This window comes from Vidua chalybeata, chromosome 1 (genome assembly GCF_026979565.1).
Source record: "Vidua chalybeata isolate OUT-0048 chromosome 1, bVidCha1 merged haplotype, whole genome shotgun sequence".
Taxonomy (NCBI): domain Eukaryota; kingdom Metazoa; phylum Chordata; class Aves; order Passeriformes; family Viduidae; genus Vidua; species Vidua chalybeata.
Window position 1 is genome coordinate 147,488,812 of NC_071530.1, and position 19,259 is coordinate 147,508,070.

Here is a 19,259-nt window from a genome sequence, read left to right on the forward strand (position 1 = left end):
AGGAAGAAAACTGGGAAGGAAATAAGTTTTTCTTTCTAATTACAACAGACCAACACTTTTCCTTGGAGACTAAAAGCAAAAATGGGAGTTGAGAGCTTTCCATTTCTCTTATTTCAACAGAGACTTGTCCAGAGGATAATGAAAATAGGCACCACTCTCCAAAGAAGACTCTCTCTAATGAGTGATGATATTGGTCTAAAAAAAACAAATAGTTATTTAAATGCCTATGATGTGACTGTCTACCAGAGAGGCAGAGGTTGAGGTCAGTTTGTTTGCCAAAAGCATACACTGACCCAATGTTTGGGAAGCAGCCTCAGGCCAAACATTCTCTCAGCCCTCGTTAATTCCCTGGTAGTTCCTCTGCACCAAGTGCTCTAGGCTTGCATATTTTTAATATTTATACAGAAAAACTTTGACAGAAAAGGTTGAGGGAAGCTGAGGGCAGCATGTTAATCAGAAGCCTTGAATCAAGGTTTCTTAAGAGGTTAACGGTTGCAATATTCTGGGGTGAGTTTCTAGGGCTGAGGAAACATTTTTGACAAAAAAAAAAAAAAAGAAAAAGAAAAAAAGCTACCATTAAAAAAAACCATAAAAAATAAATTAGAATAAAGATCAGCAAAAAATCAACTGATCATTTTAAAACAATGCTAACTGTAGGACCTGCATTGTGTGTAACACCCCGTCACCAAGAGACACAATACTCTGGACACAAAACCTTCTTTCACAACATCCTTAATAATGACTCATATCCTCTGGCTGTCATAGACAAGAAGTGAAAGCCAGGACCTTTTCTTGAACAACTAATTTCACCTGACAGCAGACACCTGGCCAGGTGAATCCTGTCTTAAAAGTGTCACTGTCCATGGGGGGCATATCCATACATCTTGAACCATGAAATGGTCCATGCAGGTGGGGGCTGAACACCCAGGAATTGTGTAGCCAAGTGCCACGTGGTTAATGCAGAAATGTTTGAAGTGTTGCTCTTCCAAAAAATCCCTCTACAGGAAATATAAAACCATGACATGTTCTCCACAGACAATGTGGATGCTCAGTGTGATGGAATTGAAGACATCATTCCTCATCCTCCTTACCTCTGAAGAAGTGGGTTTGCAGTAGCCAGCTCCAAACACTAGATTTTCTAATGACATACTGGACTGGTCTGGTCCCGCCTCCAGGTTGCCTTTACCAAGCCATGAACCTTTCCCTGGACGAGCAAAACTACAAGGAGAAAAATTGAGAGGAAAAAAGTAATCAGAGGAGCATTGTTAGAGAAGAACCATTGTTGTCCCAGTATTATTTCCTTGCTTAGAAATTATTTACAATTTTGGTGAGTTTTGCTTTTGTTATTTCAAGTTGCGCTGTAAATTCATGTTTTCCTTGAAAATGATCATTGTCCAGTGTGCACTAGCTCAAGTAATGTGAATGAAGTTTGTTTGCTAGGCATTCAGGTGAGTGGTTTGACTGTTATCTTTAACTCACTCCTTTCTCTGCTTTCTTACAGATCTTTTTCTAGTATAGCATCTCACCAACACAACCTTTCCATCTACCCACATGGATCACATTCTTATGCAACCTCTCATCAGCTTGCATGGATGCAACATCTTTCTCTCTGGCTTTAACCACATCACCCTTCTTCTTTGAGTTGTGCATGATCTCCTAACTACCAATATCTTTTCTAATTCATCCCAAACTTACAGATCAGAAGTTCTGTTGCCACTTCTCACTCTCTCATGGCATTAGCTTTCAGCACCAAAAGGATAAGACTTCAGCCAAAAAAGTACATTTCTTTTTTATGGGTGCAATGTGATTTCACTGTTATCCAAATTCTTCCTCAAAAAGCTGACAGAATGTAAGTTGTTTTATTCTCAGTGCTGACTATTATGGTCAGTGCTCCCTTCTGGCTATATTTGTACATTTGCTATTGAAGACCAAGAACCCATTAAGGGTGGAATAACCTGTTAGGAGTTTACTCAGCATCAAGCCCACCAGAGTATTGATGCACAGTCAGGGCTCGTACTTTGGTTTAATGTGAGCAGTACTTACACCCCAGTTAATGATGTGGGCTGCCTTTATATTCATTGGAGAGAAATTGGCATTTCTAGCATGAGTCATCTCTTGCTGAAGCAGTGATATCAAACAGATCAGAGGAATTTTACCCTCCAAGTATTTAATTTTAATTGTGGACTGTAAAGGGAAGCTGGATGACTATCTCATCAACATCTGGAGATGAGATAACCATACTGTTAGTCCCTCTGATAACACATGCTGTACACAAACTACATCAAGATTTCAAGAGGGAAATCAGTCTACTTGTGGGGAATGCAATGAGTCAAACTACCAACTGTGATTGCTAAAGTGCCAGAAGGGTTCTTAAAAAACATGCAGGCAAAGGTGGAACTGAAATAATGAACTGAACAGAAAAAGAGAAAACACATTTTCTATTTGTACCAAGTGCAGAGGCAGTGCCACTGGCTTTGTGCTACAGCTACCAGACTGGGATCACCATCCACAGGTATCTGATGCCCATCCAAGCATCCCAAATTCCACTGTACCCAGGAGACCTGGTCTTGAAAGAATAAAAACTTCCAGGATGGAGAGCACAAAAAACATCTTAAAAGCATAATATGCCAGAACTAGAAGCCACAGGAAAGTGCCGCTCCTGCTGCAATGCCTTTCCAATCCGAGGTTATTCATCTATGTAGATGTATATCCCATGGCCACATCAGCTCAGATAAAATTAATGAACTGATATCTACACCAGATTCAGTTTTTAAGGATAGATGAAAGTGCTGAGTGCTGTACAGAAACACACAGAAAACAGAGAATCATGGAATCACAGAACATCCTGAGATGGAAAGGATCCACAAATATCACCAAAGTCCAACTCTTAACCCTGCACAGGGCAGCCCCAAGAATCACACCATGTACCCAAGAGCATTGCCCAAATGCTTCTTGAACTCTGGAAGGATTTATATTAAAGATAAAAACAAACAAAAAATTGTCAATAGCCATATAAAAGGTGAGGTTCTGGTGTGAAACAGTTTTGCAACCCTGGAAAAAGAATCTCAAGCAAAATTACAAATTGGACCAGTTTCAGAAGGTTAAACACAAATCCCTGTCTTGTCTGTAGAAAAAAACTGCTGCTTGTTATAGATAAATACTGGCAAAAAGGTCATTCCACGAGAAGGAGGATGGGATAGAACAAATCAGCAAATATCTATTCTTGCTTATGTATATTTTAATTTATGTGATCAAAGCAATTTCCAGCTGGTTGCTTTTAAGCAGTATGAAGTATTACCATGTATTTTCTACATGCATCATTTAAGATAAAAGCAATAAATAAATAAAAAAATAAATAAAGCTGTTTCCAACAGACAAGAGCTATATACTGCTCTGAAAAATTTCAGCTGTTATTGAACAATGTTGTTTGCTGTGGTCTGCTGGAAAGGCTCAAGAAACCAAAATAAAAAATGATTGCTGTGGTATCAGAGAGAGAAGCTTAAACAAATGTTCTGTGCATATGAAAAACTCCTCATTTGAATATGAGCAAAGCTTTCAAAGGTTTAAAGGGAAAGAAGAGCACTTTTTAATGCCTTTTTTATTTATCATTTGCTTTTACAGCAGAGAAGGGTTTTAAATCTGTTGGTTTTATGGAAATTGATTTCACATAGCACTGTAAAACAAAAACCTTTTTTGGGAAACATGCCAAAACATCATCAGTCTGCTGAGGGAAAGTTTAAGTGGAAGGCTTACAAACTGCTGAGTCCCTCTAATGTTGTCTGAAGTACATTATGATGGAAGAAAATTTTTATTAGCAATAACAGGTTCATTTGCTACATGAATTATTTTTTTGCTGTATTTATTTCTTAAAATTATTTCTGCAAACATGCTTATTTCTATGAATCATGAACCTTGGTTACTTATGTGTCCATTTGGACTATCTATCTAATAGCACTGATTTAATATCAACATTTAGATCCTTATCCAGTATGATAACCTCAGCTTTTAATTGGAGTCAGGATAAAAAACGGTCAAAAGAGGTAACATGTGTGTGCCCAAGAGGATTAAAGTGTGTGCAGAACTATTAATATTTTCAGTAAAATGTTTTATGGCTTCTTTTTGAGCTGCTCTTTGGTGACCTTATCCAAGAGACCATGAGTGGTGAGGCCCTGGCACAGGTTACCAAGAGAATTTGTAGATGCCCCTTTCCTGGAAATTTTTAAGGCCAGGTTGGATTGGGCCCTGAGCAACCTGGTCCAGTGGAAGAAGTCCCTGCCCATAGCAGGGAACGAAATGATGTTTAAGGTCCCTTCCAACCCAAACCATTCTATAATTCTATTATTTTATGCCCTTATCCTTCAAAGGACTCTCCCAATTATTACAGCAGTCATCTGTGGACACACAGTACAGTAAACTGCCTTGAAAAGTCCATTTTTTTTCCTTCGTTACAGCCTGCAAGATCCAGTGATCAAAATTTAAGACCTTTCTGACTCCAAGGTTATATTCAAGCAATTATTTCCAGCAGTCATGCTTACCTTCTATGAATTTGTGTCCATGACTTAGTGATTTATACTTTTGGCCTCTGTAACATCTTTGGGAATTAATTGCTTGTTGTAATAAGTGCTGAACTTTTTAGTTCTTTTGAACTTGCTATTGCAGAATTCAATGTGGCAACATTAAATTCTTGTGTAGCACAAAATATTAAATCATAATTCCCTGTTTTTTTCTCTTCTGTGGACAATTATCTTACATATAAATGAAATGACAGTTTCCTAGCATATGAAATTGAATGGTCTTGATAAATGTTAGTTCAGATGTGTTATTGAATCAAATCAGAAAAATTACTTTAGGGTAGTTTAATAGAAAACCATGCACTCTTTCAGATTCACCTGCCCAAAAAAGAAATACTTTTCTTTCATTTTTAGTTTTGTTTGGGGTTTTGGGTCTTTCTTTTTGTAGCAGGGAAGGGTTTAGTTGCTTTGGGTTTTTTTTGTAAAACAATTTTTTTTTTTATGAAGAGAAGTTTTTAGTAGAATGGGGATAAAATTAGGATCTGATTCTTGCTTGAAAAAAAAAAAAACTATATTGCACGATATGAAATTATCAAACTGTAAAAAAAAAAACCAAACAAAACCAACCTCCATACACACACAATCATCACATTTCTAATGTCAAGAAATTACAATCTTGTGAGTAAACCATAATTGGAAATCCAAGAAATGAACTTGTATCCCATTTAGGCCAAATCCTTAGAGAAATCACTTCTTTATATCTCAGTCCCTTACACATAAAATATTACTGCTTTAAAAATTGAAAATATAAGTCAGTCCCATAGAAATAGCGTAACTCAGAATTAAACCCTCACAGTCCCCAGTACCATGTGTTTGCATTTCACCAGTAACTGCCTTCTCCCACAGATCAGGAAAATTGTAGTGACAACACTAATTTCCCTCATTGTTTTAACTCAAAACTTTAATAAAGCTTTTGGGAAATTCCTACTGGCAGATGACCATAGGGTACATGGGTGATCTGTTATTTTTTTTAAAGAATAATCTGTGGATGTTTACGGATTGTGTCCCTCTAGACATGGTCCTCTCTTACCCAAGAAGTTTTACTAAGGTTACAGTCGGTGACCATAAAATGTTCTGAGCTTTTTGGGTAAAAGTGATAAGGTTTATTAAAATTAAATTTTAATGAAAATACATATGTCTCCTTAGATACCAAACAGAGTCAAGGGGGAATCTGGTTTGAAATCTTTCGTGATTTTGACTGCTGGAAAATGCTGGCTTATTTGTCCTGAACTTAACCTTAGTTGCTATAAAACTTGAAAGCAGATAAAGCCATGTGGTGATATTTAATTTACTTTTGAGTGGGATTTTTCTTTTTAAATTTGACTCAGAAATTGTCATGTTTTTCTTATGTGATTTCTCAGCTGGTAGCACGGAGAATGGCATGCCAAAGTGGAGGTCTATCTTTGCAGATATGGAACAAACTACCAAATAAAAGAAAATTCAAAGCAAAAATCATCCAGTTATTATAGATGAGTTCTTAGGGGAAAATAAAACTGGAAAATAAACCAGTATTCTTCTAACATATTATGGAAGGAATATTTCGTTACTATATAAAAATTCCATTTTCCTTCTACAGGTTAATTTATTTGCAAACAGGGTGGAGATGGGAAATAAGTGAAGAACTTTAGTCCCCATATTTGTGTAGTTTCAGACACAAGCTGCCCATAGGTAGGAGTCAGCAACACTTCCTGCTGTGGGAAAATGGACCTGCATAATCTGCACCCAGATTCAAGGTACACGAGGCAGCAAAGTGTGTGTGTCTTTTAGAGATGGATCAGTTTGCTTTTGAGGAACAGGAGGATGCCTGGCAGTAAACAAATTTAGGTGAGATAAAATTGCTCAAGAAGGGCTAGGGTGGCCTAATTTCTCAGTGAAGTGAAGAAGAGAACTAGATCAGGGCTAGATTGGCAATATTTAAATACGCTGTGTCCCTCTGATTCTGTTTCCTCTTCCAGAAAGAACAATGTAAAGGCACTGAAAAACTGATTATCTGTGTCTTGGTTGCTCTACCAACAAAATTTATAATATATTATTTCCCCATCTCAGATTGCACCAAGATTTCTTGTTTTTCAACAGTGATTTGGAGATGAGCATTTAAGAATTCAATGTTAACAAGTAAAATCCTGAAAGCTTACTTTGTTTTTTCACATAAACTTATGTATGGAATTGGGGAAAGGAATAGAAAGTTGAGGAGAATCCAGAAAACTGGGGAAAATAAACCCCTTTCATGTGTAAGCAAAAGGAAACAGGTTTGTCAGCTGCCCATGGTAAAGGATCTCCTTATCTGCAGTGATTTCAAGACTGGCTTTTTAAAATTTCCTTGGTGGTTTGGGTTTTTATTTTTTCATGTTTTTATTTTTTGAGAAGCAGTGAAGAGCTCTCTAGAATTAATGAACCATGTTTCTTGTGTTTGCTTCCTGAGTCCAGTGTAAGTAAGGCATTGTGCTTGCAGCATGCTTGAGACTAAGCAGACCTCTGCACCACAGACCCAACACGTTTTCCTTGGGGAAAAAAATCAGAAATATTTCTTGAAGTCTAAGTTATGCTGGAGCAAAGTGTCTTTCCTAACAGCTGCAGCTGGGCTAATGAGCACTGGCTGCACTTACAGCCCTGGCTAGTGACAGGGAGCTAAGGGAGAAGTCAGTGCCTCGGGCCAGAAACCACACTCATCCATACAAATGAGAAAACTTGAGTCCAAAGTCCCCACCCCTCCTCCTCCTCCTCACCTTCCTCTTACAAGTGTCTGCTCACATATAGCCTCTGGATCTTAGGTAGGAGAATGGAAGGTATTTAGGCTGTTTATGGAGGCCAGTGTCCCAGCAGGGGAGCAGTCTCAAGCTCTAACATTATTCCCTTTTTTTTTTTTTTGTTATCTTTTCACAGACTCACAGTGCTCATCTCCTGTCACCCTGGGTAAAATGAGGTTGTCAGAGGCAAGCCCTCAACTTTCCAAAGAGAACTGCCACTTGTGTCATGTTAGGATGTGGCATCCAAGTCCAACTGTGGGTTCTGCTCTATTTCTCCCACATTCTAAAAGTCTGAAATGCTACTCCATGATCTGCAGGTGCCCAAAGCACTCAGTGCAGACATATTTAAGGTACCTTCCAACCCAAACCATTCTGTGATTCTGTGCTAACAAAGCTGGAGATGAGTTCACTCAAAGTCTGCCTCACCACCTTCCTACTCAGCCTCTCACTTTCTCAGTAAATCCATAAAGCCATTAGCAGTTGCCATGAACTTGGATTCTATCAGAAAGCTGTGTTACACTTTTTAGAAAAGCTGAATGACAAAATTTCCACCCAGAAGCCTGCAAAGGATCCCAGACATGTGAATTTCACTCATTCTCAGGTTGGTAAAAGGTGAGGGCTTCAAAATCTCAAACCTAATGTAATATTTATTATATCAGAATTTTTAACCAGGACAAACATCAATATCAAAATGTTCACTTGTCAAAGAAGCAGGAGGTAATGGAGGCACCCTGGAAAGGTTTCCCCAGCAGGAGCTGTTTGTGAGTGTACATTACCCTGAAGGGAAAGGCCTGATTGGTCTTGCTGGTTTTCCTCTTTAAACACAAACAACATGGAAGAACTTGAACAAGAGTATCTAATTTGTCATCAGAGCCGACAAAATATGAAAAGCTGAGTCCACAGGGCATGTATGAGCTGATAGATGTGCTTCAGGCAAAGTGGTGTTGCAGGAAAACTTTAATACAGCAGTGAATTTCAATTTTATATATTTTTATGTAAATTTATGTGATTTTATTTACATTTATGTAATTTTATTTACATTTTCAGGGTAGGCCTAGAAGTGTTGCAATTTTACATAAGGGTCTACAGATATGTGTAGGAGCAATGTGCATATACACACAAGGTATGTACCATGATGGGGCAGTTCAAGGTAGCAAATGAAACCACAGTGAAACACTGCATAGATATTTTTTTCCTTCATAATGTAATTATGAACACATCCTTGGATGTGTTCAAGACCAGCCTGGATGGGGCTTTGGACAGACTGATCTAGTGGGAGGTGTCCCTGCCCATGTCAGGAGGGCTGGAACTAACTGATCTTTAAGGTCCCTTCCAACCCAATCCATTCTGTGATTGTATGATTTGGGTTTGTTGTTTTTGTTTTTTTTTTTTTTTTTTTTGGTTTTTTTTTGGTTGTTTTTTTTTTTTTGTTTGTTTGTGGTTTTTTTTTTTTTTTTTTCTATAATGTGACAAAAAAAAAAAGACTCTATAGTCATTCAGGTGTTATTGTTATGAAAAAAAAAATCTGATGGTATACTTAACTTTTTTATGCTCCTAATAGACTCCAATGATAAATGATAAAAAGGAAAGTTCTGAGCTGTGGGAAACCCAAATAAGATTTAATTGGCTGGTTTTGTTTTAGAGTGCTTGGAAGTGCCATTTATTTTACATTACTGTCTTCATCCTGATTTATACTTGATTATACTTGAACGCATGATATAAAAACTCTTCGGGTTTGGAATATTTATCAAGAAGAAGATAAATCCTCACTATCACATTTTAAAATGATTTCATGGGCTTAAGCAAGTGAGACTGTATATAGTGTTGCCAAAAATCTTCATTCCAACACATTAAGTAAATACATTGTATACTTCACAAATGTCCACAAAATTATATTTTAAAAGCTATAATAATCTGACTATGGAACAGTTGCTCATCATGTGATTTATGCCTAATAGCAGTAACAAGGCTGTGCAACCCCATTCATTAGAGGATAACACAGAACTGAAAACAGTCATTAAGCCTCTTAAGCTATTGTTCTTTCATCCTTTCCTGTAGTAGAACAATGAGCAAATTATCTGATCAAAACTATCTGGTTAGAAGTAGTCTGTTAGAATCCAATTCACTGTTTAAAAAGTCGACACATAGAAAATCAGAGATACAGCAGTTACCTGTATCACATCAGTAGAACACAGATATGTCACTGATCTGCTGATATGAGACACATCCCTGTCATGCCTCACAGAATCATTCTGCCTTAGAATGGTTTGGTTTGGAAGAGACCTTAAAGGTTATCTCATTTCAACCTTCCTGCCATGGGCAGGGATACCTTCCACTAGACCAGGTTGCTCAAAGCCCCATCCAATTTGACCTTGAACAGTATCAGGGATAGGGCATCCACAACTTCTCAACTTCTCACAACCTCAGGCTCAACCTCTTAAAATTCCAATTCATTCTGTGGCATCATGTTCAAGCAATGCCTTTACACTATGGAGAACTGAAGCAAAGAAGTATTAGGTCAAAACACAAAACCTGAGGAAAACAAACTCTACAGATTTGTCTTTCCTTTCTCACACCATGCTCTTTGCACAATACTGGACAAAATTTAGATCTCTTGTTAATTTCAGAAGAAAGACCTTGCTGGAGTTAAGGGAAGCTGAACAAATCTGAATGCTGCATTTTGCTTCAAAACCAAAGGAGTTCCCTCCCTTCCAGCCTTCTCTATCTCATGTGCTGACAAGATTGGGCTCTAAGTAAATTGCCAGAAAAACCTTTGCTTCCCTTCACCTGCTCTAAATATTGAAGGATATTGACCTCTAGACCTGTTTTACTTGAAGGAGTTCTGAATTATTTTCTTGTCACTCTGAATCAGATAACATAAACCACCCCTAGACCCCATGGCAGCTGGTATTATAGTGCTGCACAGTCAATCCAGCTGATGCTGTAAAGGAAAATCCAGTGGAGCCTTAGCCAGCACTGACTCCTGCGTACCTCCTCCTAACCACTTTATGAATTATGCTCATGCACAGAGGCCGTGGATGAGTCCAGCTGTCCTGAATGCTTTACAAATCATCAGAGAGGAAAAATGTAAATGCTTTTAGTTACTTCTAGAATAAAGAGGAAAAACAGCCAAGGAAAACACAGTTTGCACTTTCCTCATTACAGATGGGGAATAGAGATCAAGACTAATCCAAATTCTCTTTCCCAAAATTTTATTTTTTGACCAGACCCCCAGTGTCTTACCAAGGGAAGAGGCCTGTGTCAGAGTTTAGTTCTAAACCCCAATCTCCAGACTCTCAGCCCAGGACCAAAAACATTCAAATAAATTATCCTCTCTGCTTCTCCCATCCAATGAGCAAACTGCATGAGAGAACTCAGCAGAGGAAGCTCCTCTGCCTTCCCACTGACATCATGTGCCCATTACCTGATCAGAGGCTGATGCAGAGCCACGAGGGACGCGTGCACGGTGACGGAGACCACGGACAGGTGGAAATAGTCGAACATGACAGGAACGTGGTGGTGCAGCCCTCTGCGGGGGTGGAAGTGCAGACACAGAGTGCGGCTGCTGATCATGGGGATGGCTGGCACATCCCTCAGCCTGCAAGGGAAAGGGGTTTACAGGGGTCAGTGAAAGGCTGAGCTGGCACAGCCTGTAACGTGCTACAGGCAGCAGACAGAGACGGCTTGAGGTGAAACTTTATCACTCCCCAGCTTCGTAAGTGTTAACGTAACTGAAGAGCATCTTGTGCTGTGCTCGTGCCAAACATAAATATTAATACTAATGTAGATATAATTAACATAAATAGAAATACAAAAACATAAAGAACATATGCAGAGTTATATATGAACATACAGTATAAAAGAAGAACAGATGTGACACAATTCTGGTTTTCCCTGGTGATTGCCCTTGATGTCCAGATATGCACTTGTTGGCACATCAAGATCTAAATAGCAGAAGCAAATGCATTTAGCAAACTGTTCAGTTTATTTGAGTGTTCATAGATGGGACACCACACTGCTGTGTTTTTCTTGTAAGAACAATCAGCTCAGGCAATCTGTGAGAGTTAGAAGCAGTCCTGTGTCAGACACAGCTGAAAATATTCAGAGTACCTTTGCAGTTTGTCGATCTGAAAAAAACTTTTTGGAAGAGGCCAAAATTCAAAAGAGAAATTGAAGTAACTGCAGAGAAACTGTACAAGTTGGATTAGCTTCTCTGGGTTTTGGGTTGGTTTTTGTGTTTCTTTTTTTTCCAGTAAATAAATGTCAAGACTTTAAATTTTGTTTATAACTATTCCAGAATAACCATCCTAGTGTGCAGTCAACCACATGACATCTGAGTCATCTACAGGACAGGAGACCGAGCTGTAAACCTGGAGCATGACTAAACAGATCCTCCCAATGCAAGTGAAACTTCTAAAGAAGAATTATTTTAAGGTATTAAAGACACTTCTGAAGCCAATTGTTTCCCAGAGCTAAGAAAACCTAGGAATAAATGGCTGAGTGGTGCATGGTTAGTTCCAAGAAATGTTTCAATGATATTTGCAAAATATAATTTTCTGAAAATCACTACTTTGTTTATAGTAAATTACATTAATCTTTCAGGTAATAAAAGAAATCAGGTGTAGGGGTTAGAGCACAATTCTATTACCTAAATGTTTCAGTTCTTTTTATTTTTGGCTGTAACTTAATGTTTGTTTTTTATCTCTTCAAGACCTATATCACTTGACTGATAGTCAAGTCCCCCCTGCCTGAAAGAACAAGTTTTCTCTTTTTGTATCTTGAAGATAACAGAAACATGTTCTTGAAATTTGTTTGTGTGCTCTGTAGGTATGAACAAAATCCCATGGGGACAGTCTCAGCATGAAATACAGCTCAGATGCTTTCTCTGCATTCCCTCCCACTCCCCATAAATGCTACTCAAGTCACTGGAACCCTTTTCCCTGATTCAGTGAGGCTCAAAAACATCTGGGATCACACTTCCTGTTATGTCTCAGGAAGGGATGCTACTCCCACTTCATCTAAGATTACAGAATCAAATTCAGTCAGAAGAAATCAAATTCAATAGGAAGACTAATTCCTCCTAAAATGTAGAGGCTATTTTCTAAATAGAAGAAAAGTGCTTAGCATGTTCATAACTCCTGTCTTCAGCCAGAAAATACTTCATTGCCTCCTGAGATAAATGCATTCCTGAGTCACAGACCCTGACCACATGGAGGTCAATGATGATATTCCCTTTAACAGCAGCAGAGATAGACTAACACTTAAAACCTTACACTTGAAGGAGAAAACAATGTTCTCCCTTTATGCAGGAATATGAGATACACACTTCAAATACAGAGAGAATAAACAGGAAAACTTCAACTCTAAGGCAAATGGAAGCCTTATCAAAGCTCTCCTTTTTTTAAAAGGACTCATTTCATCAAAGTAATTTTCCAGTTGAACAGACCCACACATTACCAACTGAGCTTTAAACCAGCACTTACTGTTGGTCACTATCAGTAAAGTGCAGGTCCAGCTTGAGCTGAAAATCTGCCTCATTCAATGCATCTTCCACCTGCAAAAAGAGAGAGACAAGGTTACCTTTGTAAGTTGGCACCTACAACACACAAGGCAAAGGTGGGTGGGTTTGTCTGATAAGAGCAAAGGCAAAACCACCCAGCAACAGCAGCATGGCAGCACAGAGGCAGAACGAAGCAAATGTGACAGTGAGTCAAGGTAATTGCTGAAGGAGTCAGAGGGAACCAGAGCAGTCAGAGATGTTATCTGCCACCAGGTGCCATGGCGTGTCAAAAAAATCACTCCAGACAAGAGGAACCAGACAACATCAAGCTCTGCATTTGTTGGATCCTTGCTCTTGCACACCAAGAGCCAGAAGAGCATTTCTGAGGCTGCTCTCCCTCACTGAGTGAGCCTTTATTTGGGTTATCTTATCAGAAAGACAGCAAGGACCAGGTTTTCCTGGATGAGAAACAGCCACAAATCCATGTGGTTACCTACCTGTAACTAATATAAATTTCAAAGTTTACAGCTTAAAACATTCAGAAATAGCTCAAATAATTCTGGAAATTTCTGATCATTTATCATTGATCTTTGAGTTTATGTCTCAGCAAACCAAGGCTTTCCTGCCCTACGGTCACTCTTTCAGGCCCCTAGCAGATTCATGGAGGTAGTTTGTCATTGATTCTCATGTCGACCATTTCCTTTCCAGAACTCAAAGGCCCTGGTTGTTTTTAAAACTAAAACAGAAGTTTAACTTGTTGCATGGCTGAGTGTGTCTACATGAGGCAGGATTCTGCTCACCAAAACCACTGAAGAAATCATGTGTGACTCACTGGTACCTCCATTCTAACTCATCTAACAGGTCCCACCCGTAAAATTACCCTTTTTTTATTGTTCAATAAAATCGTTTTATTGGATTTTTGGAGACAGTGCTAGAGCTGGTACTTCATTACCTTCACCAGGAAAGAACTAAATTGGATAACACATCCCAGCTTGGCACAGTTAAAACAACTGTAATCAATGGAAATAAATAAATTAGAAGAGGATTAAGATGTCCAGCACTTTCTTATTCACTCCTTTGAAATTTCAATTCTTCCCCAAGAAAAATAGGTTTAATAGAATTAAAAAAAAATATTTTCTAACAACCTAAATGGAAATATGAACAAAAAGATTACACATTTTATAACCAAAATAGTCTTTTTCTGTGAATGTAAACATCCTTTATAGCATGACAGAACACAGCAGGAAGTGCACAGAAATAAATGTGGAAAAATTGAAGTTATTCACCGGGGGTGTGATATTATAAATACAACCTTTTTTCACCACAAAAAGGCGAGGTGAGATGTATGGGTTCTGTTTTCTGTCAGTGGCAAGCAGCAAGCAGAGGCAGAGAGTGACCTGCTACACCCTGAGGTACCCACTGGAGAAGGACAATTATTTTCTGTTTGTTCCTGTCTCTTTCCATTGACAATAGGTAGAGCTTAGAGAAATATCTTGGTCTAGATACATTTGCATCTTAGACAGCTTAAAATAGGCAAGATGAACTCTGCTTTCCAAAGATGATCATCATCTTCTTAACAACAGAGCACAGACTACACTAAAAATGCACTGAAGGCAACATCAGAGGCATCTACCCTGCTCTGACAGGAAGGATTCATAAAACAAATAGCATAAACCATGTCTAGCCAGGTATTCCAAAGGTGAAACTGGATCAACAATGTACAATCTGTTCCTGTTGAAGTAAGAAAATTGAGAGTCAATGATTGGTTGTGCTTTGAAGAAATTCTGAAAGATGTTATATTTAATCCCTTCTGAAGTCATATGGTATTTCTTTTAGCATGGCCACAGGCATAGAGATGTGAAGGGAAAATTCCCACTTCTATATACTGAAAATGTGCTTTCTCTTTTGTGATTGTCTCAAAATACCTGGAAGTATGCCTTTCATTAAAAAAAAAAAAAAACACAAAAACAAAAACAATAACAAAAAAAACCCTTTTTCCTTTTTAATGAGTTTCTATCACTAAAAATCACAGTTGCTGGCAGTGACAAAAAAAGTAATCATTACTGAAGCTACATTCTGAATTTAAACTAGGAATTCAGTATAGTGCTTCAGACAAAGCAAACCTCCTCCTCCTCCAAATAAAGGAGATGAAAGTTTGGGTCTGTACCCAGCCATGCTGAGCACCTGCAACAGCCACTGAGACCTGAGTCTGTGTTCCAAACAAGTTCAGAGCTGGTGACACTCACCCCAAACACCTTGAAGCAGTGAGCAGACGCCTGAGAGACCAAGAGATACTCTTCACTGCATGGGGTCATGCAGTAAACTGCATAAATTAGACATTTTTAATCCCAAAACTGTATTGAAAGCACACTGATTATAGTGTATATAGTACAGAATAGTGCAAAACCCCACATAAAACCAATCAAAGCTTTCACTACAGAGGTAACATTTTCCTTTTTTCTTCACTGATATATAACCATTTAGCCAGAGTGTCAAACTGAATGAACTGGATGTCCCAGATCACTTAAATTTCTCTGGAAAATACAAAACCTAATATACTGTCTTATTCCAGCTTGCCTCACTCTATTCTCTCCCTGCTACTAAATTTTCCCTGAATAGGGCCAGCAAGGAAGAAACCAGACAAGTTATCTATTCTACTGCGTGATGAAAGAGGCAAAGCTTCTTCTCTAATAAGAAAGAAAGCAAAATCTTAAGAAAATAAATTAGAGTTCTTTGTAGCAATAAATTCTGCCCCATCCCTGCAATATTGTTTCCTTTGAATTCAAGAAATGCTGTATGTTGGGGCAATATAGGAAAAAAACATCAAATAAACCAAAGAGTTTTAAAGTAGCATTTATATGGTGAAAGGCATGTTCAGTGCCACTTCTAGGCAAATAATAGGGCTTCCTTCTGTTTAATACCAGGCAAAAATAAAAGTATTTACATATTTTAAGCATATCTAGGGTTATGCTAGAGGAGGAGGGGGAGAATTAAAAAAAAATAGCAAATAATCTAATATGGACATTCACATTTGTTTTCTTGTTTGGTTATTTTAGTTTGTTTGGGGTTTTTTTTTTGTCTGCGTCTATCTCAGGAAAACATCTCATCAGCAAAACTACCTGAGCAACAGGAGGAGCAATGCTCTCCTAATATAATATTGGATAATTCCAGCTCTGACAGCACAAACTGCATGGAGTGTATGAACTCAATACTTGCATTACCCAGACTAACTCCTTTGTCTATTTATCATAACTTCCATCCACAGACAAAAACAGTGAACAGAACTTTCACTCTCAACCAAGGAAAATCACCATAGCACACAAGAGGCACAAAAAAGGATTCACATCTGTTGTGTGCTAAATAAATTAAGAGTTATGAACACAGATGATATTTAAAACACTTTAAAAATCTCTAGCTGACTTGCCAACACCATATTGCAGATTTCATCCAGCACAGGAGATTATGTGACAACGATACAAAACTGTCTCTGAATAGTTGTGGATGTAGTAGTGGCACGCTTCAGTCTCTCCCATATTTATATCAACTTTGTAAAGCTGTGGAGGGCAAGAAATCAAAGCAGAAAAAAGAAGCCTAAAATCATTAAACAGAAGTGAATTGTGCTAATCTGCTCAACACACAAAGAGTTTTACAGATCTTTATTTTTTGTATTTGATTCTTTAGAGTGCCTTTAGCAGCTCATCTGGAACAACAGACCTGTTTATCCTCTTATTCTACATTCATGAAAACCCAAAGTTACTTCGCCACACAGAAGAATTATGTTTATCTCAAATCCACTCTGTAAGTACAGAATTGGGCAGCTGTCCTTTTCCCAAGGAATCTCCTATGGAAAGCCAAGTGGTGCTGCATACAGCACATCAAGAGTCACAATGAGTTTTAGCTATGAGGCATCTTGTGGGTTATTTTTTATTTTCCATTTCATGAAGTGAACATTCCTGTATAATAATGCAAAAATCATCAGAAATCATCCCTGCTCAACACAGTGAAAACTCCTGTAATTTGAGGGGAGGGATATTTAGTCACAGGTACTCCACAGAGGAAGGATAAAATTAATATTGGATAAAGCATGCTGGGACATCTACCTAATAAATATTGATAGATTTGCATTTAGTAATTTTTCACATAAGCACAAACCAACAATTCTAGGGAGGAATAAATTGACTACACCATCATTAAAAACAAGAAATCAAACCAAACCAAAACAGCAAAAGGAAAGTGGGAGAGAAAAGGAAGCATGTTAAGCTTAAATTGGGTTCTCAGGCTGTTTTAATTTAGATCTCTATATAACATGTATATATATATGCTTTGAAATAGGACAAAAAAGAGATTTTAAATCTCATTGTGATCAAATAGAAAGTTATACAAAGGACAGGTGGGTGTCTCTGGCCCCGAGTTCAGCACACAGCACATGATTCACACTGGCTGTGTAACTCATGGTGCCTCCCTTTTGATGACAAGCTGACTTGGCAAAGATGCTGTTGTGGTGTCTCTTGTCACCACCAAGAGCAAGTACCAATGCCATATATTTTGTACCAGTCCTTGGGCTGGCAAAGCACAGTGATGGCAAATGGGACATGCCTGAATGCCATTCTACTGTGACACTCTCTCCCCTTCCTATTTAAGATTTCAGCAAAACAGTGCTCTCCATTAACAAAGATTGCTCTACCCTTGTAGCTCCTGGCAACAGGAATTGCTGCTGAAAGACTTTGGTTTCACATCAGTAAGATAAAAACACAGGTGCTCTACAAGCTGGGTGTCCCAGATCATGTTTTTACCTTGTGTGAATGTTCCTGTTGCCTGAATGAGTGGATGGAAAGAGGGGATGTCTCAGGATGGACATGTTGTTTCTGAGGTACTGCAGAAAGCAAAAGGGTTGTACATGGACTCTAAGGAAGGGAAAGCTCCAGCAGCTCTCCCATGGGCTCCTGCAGCCAGGAGCACCAAGGACAAAGGCCAGGAGACCCCTGAAGGATGGAAAGGGGCTGGGTAGCTGTAGAAAATTTCAGTCACAAGAGAGGAGGAGAAGAGGGTAATATGAATGGATGGCAGTAGTAGTGGGTCCTAAAAAGAAGCATCAGACTCACAATTTTCTCAGGTGGGGCTGATCAGCACAGCTGTATTAAGTGAGTGATCCAGGACACAAATGACAAATTATGGTTGAGATACGTGATTTTCTGATATTATGATTTACCAGAGTATGTCAACATCTTATTCCACTGGAAATCCAAGGTGTAGCCTGCTCCTCATAAACAGGCACAATGTAGAGGGTCTCTCTGACCTCATGAAGTGTCAACATGTACAAATAAATCACAGGTATTTATGGGTACAGGACAGCCAATCTCCTCCTAATTCAGCTGCTGGTGTATTCCCTCCAGTTTTGCTGGAGGGAAAAACTGTGCTTTTCCCTCCAGCAGCTGCATTCATGAGACCTCTGGCAGCACATGGACTTCTGAAATGGAGATACCTGCAATACACACCTGAAGTTAAGTAAGAGGAATCCCAGCCCTGCTGATTTTTATGTGCATTCCAAAACAACTCACCCTTTCACCATCCAGAAGCAGGTGCACTCTGAAGTTCATGGTCTCATTAAGAATGATCTCTTCATTTCTGTACAAAATCTGAAATATTCTGCTGTAAACATTGTTTTCGTGAACGCAGGTCGAGCAAAGGCTGGAATCACCTGCACAAAACACAGACATACTCCTGGTGTGATTTCAGCAGGGAGATTAATTTGTATCCTATGATTTCACTCCAGGGTTACCTAAGTAGTACTTGTAATTAAACACTTGCATTTTCAATAATTAATGGTAGTAGAGCAGGCTGTTATTGTGGGTTGCAGGTTCACAGACATGGTATTTAAAGAAAACAAATGCTAAACTGTAGGCAGACTGGATTTCAAAGTGAGAATACTTGATCCTGTCACAGCACTTATCCTATTAACTTTATTTCTACTAAAAGGTAAAGCACCAAATGCTTAACTCGGTGCACCCAGCACCGTGAGGACTGTGGCAGTTCACCTGTGAAACTTCATCTTTTATCTGCAATGGGCATCTTTTAGAAGAGGGAGTTTTCTATTCATCTCTGGTACTCCCAGAAGTTACTATTTGGGAGGGGGGACAATAGTCAATAGCAGATCTTGTATGTAGAAACTGGAAAAGCAGAGGCATCTTAAAATACCGAAACATAAAAATAAATATTTTTTTTCAAGATGCCTGTGTATTCCTTCATGTCCTTGGCACATGTGAGAGATGCCAATTTGGTCCAAAAAAACTTGCATAAATCAAAGGAACTCAAGAACCAAAACTCTAAGCTTCTCCACAACAAATTCAGCCAATAGCATCACCTGTGTGCCAATGTATCAAATGATCACAAATAAACATCACATAAATTCAGGTGGGATTTATCCTTTTTAACTTTTAGGTG

The 19,259-nt window shown here is 38.6% G+C and overlaps 1 protein-coding gene across 4 annotated transcripts in view; it reads right to left on the reverse strand.

The window, feature by feature from the left end:
* FAM135B (family with sequence similarity 135 member B) overlaps positions 1 to 19,259 on the reverse strand; it is a 249,498-nt gene that overhangs the window by 47,795 nt on the left and 182,444 nt on the right. For all 4 annotated transcript variants that reach the window (XM_053958011.1, XM_053958037.1, XM_053958020.1 and 1 more), the window contains 4 exons: positions 18,377 to 18,516; positions 12,802 to 12,872; positions 10,743 to 10,916; positions 1,092 to 1,218 (listed from right to left, as the gene is read on the reverse strand). In XM_053958011.1, coding sequence (XP_053813986.1) covers positions 1,092 to 1,218; positions 10,743 to 10,916; positions 12,802 to 12,872; positions 18,377 to 18,516 — 512 coding nt within the window. The remainder of the gene's footprint in view (positions 1 to 1,091; positions 1,219 to 10,742; positions 10,917 to 12,801; positions 12,873 to 18,376; positions 18,517 to 19,259) is intronic.